At 34.9% G+C, this 7,839-nt stretch overlaps 1 protein-coding gene across 1 annotated transcript; it reads right to left on the bottom strand.

Moving 5' to 3' along the window:
• Positions 1 to 5,408: 5,408 nt before the first annotated feature.
• Positions 5,409 to 6,358, bottom strand: Vlet (COMM domain containing 10 protein valette). The gene is made up of 2 exons (XM_075302657.1): positions 6,225 to 6,358; positions 5,409 to 6,157 (listed from the first exon to the last, which is right to left on the bottom strand). The coding sequence occupies exons 1-2, from the start codon at positions 6,254 to 6,256 to the stop codon at positions 5,542 to 5,544; spliced, it is 648 nt and encodes a 215-aa protein (XP_075158772.1). The 5' UTR covers positions 6,257 to 6,358; the 3' UTR covers positions 5,409 to 5,541.
• Between the last annotated feature and the right edge of the window lie 1,481 nt (positions 6,359 to 7,839).

Raw genomic sequence — 7,839 nt, 5'->3', positions numbered from 1 at the left:
TGTTTTTTTTGGGGTAATTGGGAAAATAAAAGAAGGCGAAATGAAATAAATTGTTTAGTAAATGTATGGCGTTCCCGTTATATAATATTGGGAGTATAATCTCCCAATAAGATATAAAGTGGGATATAGTGATGTAGCACGAACAGGAACATTGTGACGCCATATAGAAAACAGTTGCTCTAACCATATAGTGGTTAGAGAACTACATTTTATAATATTGACGGTGTCGAATCTTCCAAAAATTGTTATAGCCGCCGCTTTAATACCAATTAGTGAGTATGCCAAGTTGGTAAAAGGTCCTCCACACTGCATGAAAAATTGGACATACTCATCGATCGTTGCTAAAATAAAAAAATAAATATAATATATATTGAGATAAATTAATATATTCACCTATATCGTTATAGACCATTTTTTTCAAATTCATATTTTGCAAAATTTGAATTTAAAAGGTTTTGCATTTTTCTTAAAATACCCCGAACCTCTTCTGTGTGGGATTGATAATTGACAATTTCTGGGGAGAAAAACTCTCTATTAAATGAATATGTTCCCTGATTTTTGTCGTAAAAATGTTGAAAACGTCCACTAGCAACTCCATATTTTAATAGAAATCTCTCAGGCATTATATTCGCGTCAATGAGGTCTTCAACAATATGCTTTCTTACTAAATTAATACTATGTATTATATCAAAAAGGCATATAATTGTATGGCCTAGAGGATTTATTTCTGAAATAAATATCAAATTAAATAAGAAAAATTGGAAATAAATGAATATATATATATATATATATATATACCTACCTGGTCTTAATTGAAAGATGTGGGCTTCCTCAATGCAGGCAGCTCGGATTTGTGATAATATATCACTACAATAAAACAATGGATGAAATCCTGCCTTGCCCTACCGCTTGCAGAACATCTTTAATTTGTTCTGGATTTAAACCAGCTCCTTCTGACCTTCTAAGTGCATAGTAAGCCACCACTATTGACCACTGTCCCTTCATCGCAACACTGCTCATGGAGAAGACCCTTATTCTCTCTACATGATTGAAAGGGCCCCCCAAAGCATTAACAGTCTTTTCATCAGACGCTATGCATACCCATTTTTCAAATGTAGCTAAATTTCTTGCGAAATAAGCCAAAAAATTTTTCATGCGTATTGAAATTCCTTCTTGTGGAATTCTTTCAGGAGCATGTCTTAGGTTAGGTTAAAGTGGCAGCCCGATTAAGATTCAGGCTCACTTAGACTATTCAGTCCATTGTGATACCACATTAACTAAAAGTACCTATTACATATGGGCACTTCTAGTTTTAACCGCTGAACCTTCTTGATTATTTTTCTTTGTTGAACCAACCAGATTGTTCCAAAAATATTAGCAGGCTGCTTAAGTTAACGTTTTCCAGATCCGCCAGTAATCTGAAGCTATATGCTCCTAAAAGTTGCTTGCGCTTTACACAAAATGCAGGACACTCACACAAGAGGTGTTTAATTGATTCTTTTTCCTCCGCATCATGACAGCTCATACAATAGTCATTATACTTCGCGCCAATAGTTTTTGCAAAATCTCCTATCAGGCAGCGACCCGTTATAGCAGATATCAGGAGTGATATCTGACGTCTCGAGAACATTAGCATATCTAGTGTGCGGTTTAAGTTGAAATGGGGCCATATTTGCTTGGTGTCGTTACAACCCTTGCAATTCTCCCATCGAACATTTGCCATCATAACAGCCTTCTCACGCAGCATGAGCTTGCAGGTTGCTAGGGGCATACCAACAAATTCTAGTTCCCCTGGAATATGTAAGGTAGTCCCTAGCCTTGCCAACTCATCCGCTTCGCAGTTCCCCGGTATGTTCCTATGGCCAGGCACCCATATTAGGTGAATATTGTACTGCTCAGCCATCTCATTGAGAGATTTGCGGCAATCGATGGCCGTTTTCGAGTTGAGGAACACAGAGTCCAAGGATTTTATTGCAGGTTGACTGTCTGAGTATATATTAATGCCCACATTTTTTGGAACATTACTTCTCAGCCAATTCGCCACCTCTCTTATTGCTAATATTTCAGCCTGAAAAACACTACAGTGATCAGGTAATCTTTTCGCTATTCGAAGTTCCAGATCTTTAGAATATACTCCGAAACCCACTTGGCCATCCAATTTGGAGCCATCAGTGTAGAAATCTATATATCTTTTATTCCCCGGGGTCCGTGTACACCACGCCTCACTGTTGGGAATTAGAGTCTCAAACTTTTTGTCGAAAAGTGGGCTCGCCAAAGTGTAATCCACTACGTTAGGCACATCTGGCATTATTTTGAGGACCGAACTGTGACCGTAACTTTTTTCCGACCACAGCGATAGCTCGCGCAACCGCACAGCCGTTGTTGCAGCTGACTGTTTGGCCAAAATGTCTAAAGGCAATAGATTCAGTATGACATTAAGGGAGTTTGTTCCTGTCTTGCTGAATGCACCTGAGATACACAAGCACGCCATACGCTGAACTTTGGAGCATGTCTTAAAAGGGTTTCAACAGATGGGCCTTAAAAATACATAGTATTATCTTATTAGCATATTGAATATTTTTATGAAACAAAAAATATTTCAAAATACTTATAAATACATACCTGATAAGTTGAAGCTAATATAATCATTACTTCCATGTAAATAGTACTGACGTAGCATTGAAATTATTGAGTTGTTGTAAGGTGGCGGTCTGCTCCCTTCATTGTGGTGACTAAGGCCATCGGCTGTATGGAAAAGTTTGATGAAATTTTAAATATGAAATTAATAATGTGACTTACATGAGGTTGAACTGCTATTGGTCGTCAAATCCATTTGCTGTGGATTCATACCTGCAGCGTCTGGATTTCTACGGACAGTTGCTGACGATGTTGCTGTCGGGAAATAAAAATTAGTCCAATATACTATGTATTTATAAAATATATCTAACTTACATGGACGTACATCAATATCAGCCTCGTCTTGATGCAGTTCTGCCTCTGGATGCAGTTCTGCTTCTGGATGCAGTTCTGCCTCTATATTTCTACGGACAGCCGCCGCTGAGGATGTTGCTGTCGGGAAACAAAAGTTAGTCCAATATACTATGTATTTATAAAATATCAAACTTACATGGACGTTCATCAATATCAGCCTCGTCTTGATGCAGTTCTGCCTCTGGATGCAGTTCTGCTTCTGGATGCAGTTCTGCCTCTATATTTCTACGGACAGCCGCCGCTGAGGATATTGCTGTCGGGAAACAAAAGTTAGTCCAATATACTATGTATTTATAAAATATCAAACTTACATGGACGTACATCAATATCAGCGTCTGGGTTGCTGTGAGCTTGTCCTGTAGACCAAGTTGGACCAGCCTGACGAGACAACTGTATGTACTGCGAAAAAACGCAAAAATCACTCCTACATAGAAAATTTTAAAAGAAAAGTAATACTCTTACCAGCCGTTATTGATGGTTTATATATGATATATCCCTCCATTAGCAGCGTCGGTGTCCCATATGGTTTCATTTGGTTCCTGTGCGGTTTCAGTTGTGTGAAATGTTTGTCACATATTTTATAATAGTGCGGAACTTGAGTTGGATTTAATCCAAGTACCGCACAAATTTCGTGATAATTTTCCAATTTGTTTAAAAGAAACAAATTGCCTTGTTTTTTCTTATCACGGCAAATTACGCACATACGGTTCATGTTGCTCAATCTGTGAAAAAGAAGTATATTATTTATACTTATAACTTAACTTAACGGTATTTTCAATTGAAAATCAGTTTACTGACCATAACTATATTAGCTGCTTGTTACAAATAGAAAACAGTACCAGTGAGATACTAGATGAACAGTTTTGCAGATTTGATTATTACAAAGTTGGAGAGTACTTCGATCAACATATGGGATTAAATGTGTCTATATCTGACCCAATAAAAATTTGTAATGAATTTGTTGAATGTTTTTCAGAAGCTCTCGGTGTATGGCCAAATTTTGGAAAAATATATATGGAACTCATACATATATAAGGGGTAATTTTTTTCTCGGTGTATGGCCAAATTTTGGAAAAATATATATGGAACTCATACATATATAAGGTGTAATTTTTTTCTCGGTGTATGGCCAAATTTTGGAAAAATATATATGGAACTCATACATATATAAGGGGTAATTTTTTTCTCGGTGTATGGCCAAATTTTGGAAAAATATATATGGAACTCATACATATATAAGGGGTAATTTTTTTCTCGGTGTATGGCAAAATTTTGGAAAAATATATATGGAACTCATATATATATAAGGCGTAATTTTTTTTTCTCGGTGTATGGCCAAATTTTGGAAAATTGGGTCATACATATATATGGGAGCTATATCAATATATATTTATATGAGATATGATGGTGATGGTAGGTAAGTAAAAGTGTCATTCGCTATCAAGATATCTAAGTGGAAGGATCTACCAAAATTAAAATCATTCGCTATTCTGCTTTCAGGAGAGAAGGTTTAACCATGATGGTAAGTAGTATCAATTATTATTATTACACAATTTAAGTATATTAATATATTTTTAAATATATTTTTTTCAGTCTCAAGAAGTACTTAAAAAGGTTTTAAAAATAAACCAGATCCAGTTGGACACGTTCAACAAAATCAAGGACGAGACGGCCCAGTTCCTCCAGCAACAAGCATACAAATTGAGTAAAATTCAATCATACAATTTAGCAAAGTTGCTGGGAAGAGGAGATGGTGGTGCGGTTGTCGGTGGAGACTACAACGCTGCGACTCCAATGGACATTGATGTTGAGGATCTTGGAGATTCTCAGGAACCTGAGAAACCTCAGCTACCTGAGAAATCTCAGGCTCCTGAGAAATCTCATGTTCCTGAGAATTCTCAGGAGCCTGAGATTTCTCAGGTTGCTGAGAAATCTCAGGAACATGAGAATTCTCAGGAGCCTGAGATTTCTCAGGTAGCTGAGGTTTCTCAGGTTCCTGAGAGTTCTCAAGCTCCTGAGAAATCTCAGGCTCCTGAGAATTCTCAAGATCCTCAATATGCCGCGCTCATTGCCAAATCATGTAAGTTTTTTATTTATTAATTATTTATAATAATTTATTATATTTATCATATATGTATTAACATTTTATTATATTTTATTTATATTTATTTATTTAGTTTATTTTAGTTATTAATCTAATTTATTTTTTTTATTTGCAGTGTCTATCCGGAATTACCCCATGTGGCTCCGAGCAATAAATTTGTTGGATGAGGAGCCCGCTATCTCGAACAAGACAGCACACTTCTCCACTTCCACACTTCTTCTTAAAATTGCCAAATACCTTTAATAAAAACATTTCTCCTTGAATAAACTATCCATTCGCCCATTCGTAAATGCATAAACCGAAAGCATGGTAATTTCCTATATGTAAATTTATTAACATACAACATGCAGCGTATAATATATTTAATAGTTTGTTAATCTAACAATAATTGTAAACTCCTATCATCTTAATACTGTATGCGTTAAGCATGCCCATCTTCAATTCTTTTATTGTGCTTCAATTTTAGGCTGGACATTCATAGCATCTAATTCATTTTGAATGCACTCAAACTGCTGGTACAACTGCAACAGTTCATCATGATTCATTTCTAAATTGATGTCCTCTCCAGCTCCGGTTTTAAGTTGCAATACCGCTAATGCTGTCTTTTGCCTTTGCTGACAATGTGATGATATTTCAACATTTAATTTCCATGCTACATCGCTAATTTCGTTCGATTCATAGCATTCTCGGGCCAAATTATTCATAATTGGAGATGTTTGTCGAACCCACAAACGAACTATGGCATCGATTTTTGCTTCGTCTTCCAATTTCAATTTGTCCCTTAACTCTGATTGAAGCAATGAGGGTTTAATGATATATGTGCTTGTACGACGCAGTATGTAGGAGAAGGTTTTAATCAATAGCAAAAAATCTGGTCGTGGCACACCCACAAGACGTTCCAACTCTTCTAAAGCATTCTCGTTTTCGGCACTCGAAGAAACATTTTCACCTTTGGAATCGCCTCCACCCCCTGTTGTGACCATTTGCCTATGGACATATTGAAGCACGGTACTGAATGTATTATAGGGTAGGGCATTAATAATCTTAATCCCTTCGCGTGCTCTGTAAAATACGTATTTTTTATTAAAATAATTTATTTAAATAAATAAGCTAATATATCCATACACACCTATCGGTTATTTTTATCCAATTTATACTCATTGTCGTCCTTTATGGAAATCTAGTTGAAAAATAGCAGTAATAATAGAGAGCACTAGCAGTAACAGCTGATCAGTGATGGCAATATAACAGTAGTGGTACAAAATCTGTTTACAAAACGTACTTTATTTCAATGGTAGATATTGGGGATGTTCGTGTAGCTACAAAGCAAAAATTAATAACCGGCAAGTTACACTTACAAATATTTTTTTTGTTTCTGTTTAAATTTTGGAAAACGCTTACATGATGGGCTATTTGTTTAAAAATAGACGATTTTCGTGTACATGTCTAAATTAAGATCTCCTTAAGCGACAAGAAATGTAAAGAAAATATGTCATTTTTATTAAGGGTCATGCTAATGTTGTTTCTTCGATGCCTTAAGAAAAGCATACAAGAAAAAACGACGCTATTTGAATTTCCATTTTCTTAAACGTTATTCACATTTGTTCCTTCTTAAGGTGGGTATTAAGTTCGAGTTTAGCCGCTAAAACCGTAATTTTTTCATTATTACTTTTCGGTAATAATCCATTTTAAGGAATAAAAACTTTGTGAAAATTTGCTTTGGGCTATTCCCCATAAAATTATAATAACATTTGCAACAAATATGCCTTTTTATGTCTTGTTTTACTGATTTAGTTTTCACTTTAGCGGCTAAACTCGAACTTTGTACTCACCTTTAAAGATATATTAATTTATATAAATGAACTTATCTTAATAATCACAATGGACTGAATAGTCTAAGTGAGCCTGAATCTTAATCGGGCTGCCACTTTAACCTTTTAACCTTTAATAATTTCAATAAATAATGTAATTTAAAAACATATCACAATGGACTGAATAGTCTAAATGAGCCTGAAAATAAATCGGGCTGGCACTGTAACTTGACCTAATTTAAAAACAACAAAAACAATGTAATTTAATTTGGCAATTTCCAATGTTGTTGCTGCATAGGCAACACTAGTTTTTCTTTTTGAAGTTGGTAACATGGGTTCATCGAATGAATTGATGTCGTTTGGGATTAATACAACTAAAGTGTAGATGGCGCTTGTCGTAAGTTCTTGACTCTTCTCCAATAATCGTAAATTTGGAGACTTTCTTAATTTCAACCTGTTTTCAAATATTTTTCAAAGCTTAAAGACGTCATTAACACTGTATTGGATGCACGGTTGCTACACGTGCCAAAAATAATCTACCAAATTTTGAAGAAAATTTTACCAAACATCTACCAGATTTAAAAAATTTTATTTTGAAATGTTTGATCAAATTCTTGTGGTTAGAATAAAAAAATGTTTTTACTTTGAAAGAAATATTTTATTTTTTTATTTTAGCAACAATTTTTTGTATGTATAAATACCCCTTGAATTGTGTGTCGAATTTTAAATGTTTTAACGATTTTAGATTGCATCAACAAGGGAAAGAAACTATTTCTACAAAAAAGATGGGTATTAAGTTCGAGTTTAGCCGCTAAAATCATTTTTTCACGATTACTTTTCTTAATTAATCCACTTTAAGGAATACAAACTTTGTGAACATTTGCTTTGGGCTATTCCCCATCAAGTTATAAAAATTTGCAACAAATATGTATA

This window comes from Haematobia irritans, chromosome 3, assembly GCF_050003625.1.
Source record: "Haematobia irritans isolate KBUSLIRL chromosome 3, ASM5000362v1, whole genome shotgun sequence".
NCBI lineage: Eukaryota > Metazoa > Arthropoda > Insecta > Diptera > Muscidae > Haematobia > Haematobia irritans.
Note: the sequence above shows the minus strand (reverse complement) of the source record. Positions and strands in the feature narration are given on the sequence as shown.

Excerpts from the sequence above, each read along its gene's own strand:
- Vlet (XM_075302657.1), bottom strand. The coding sequence starts at position 6,256 with ATGAGTATAAATTGGATAAAAATAACCGATAG. Across the intron at positions 6,158-6,224 it reads TGGATAAAAATAACCGATAG|AGCACGCGAAGGGATTAAGA; the intron begins GTGTGTATGGAT and ends CGTATTTTACAG.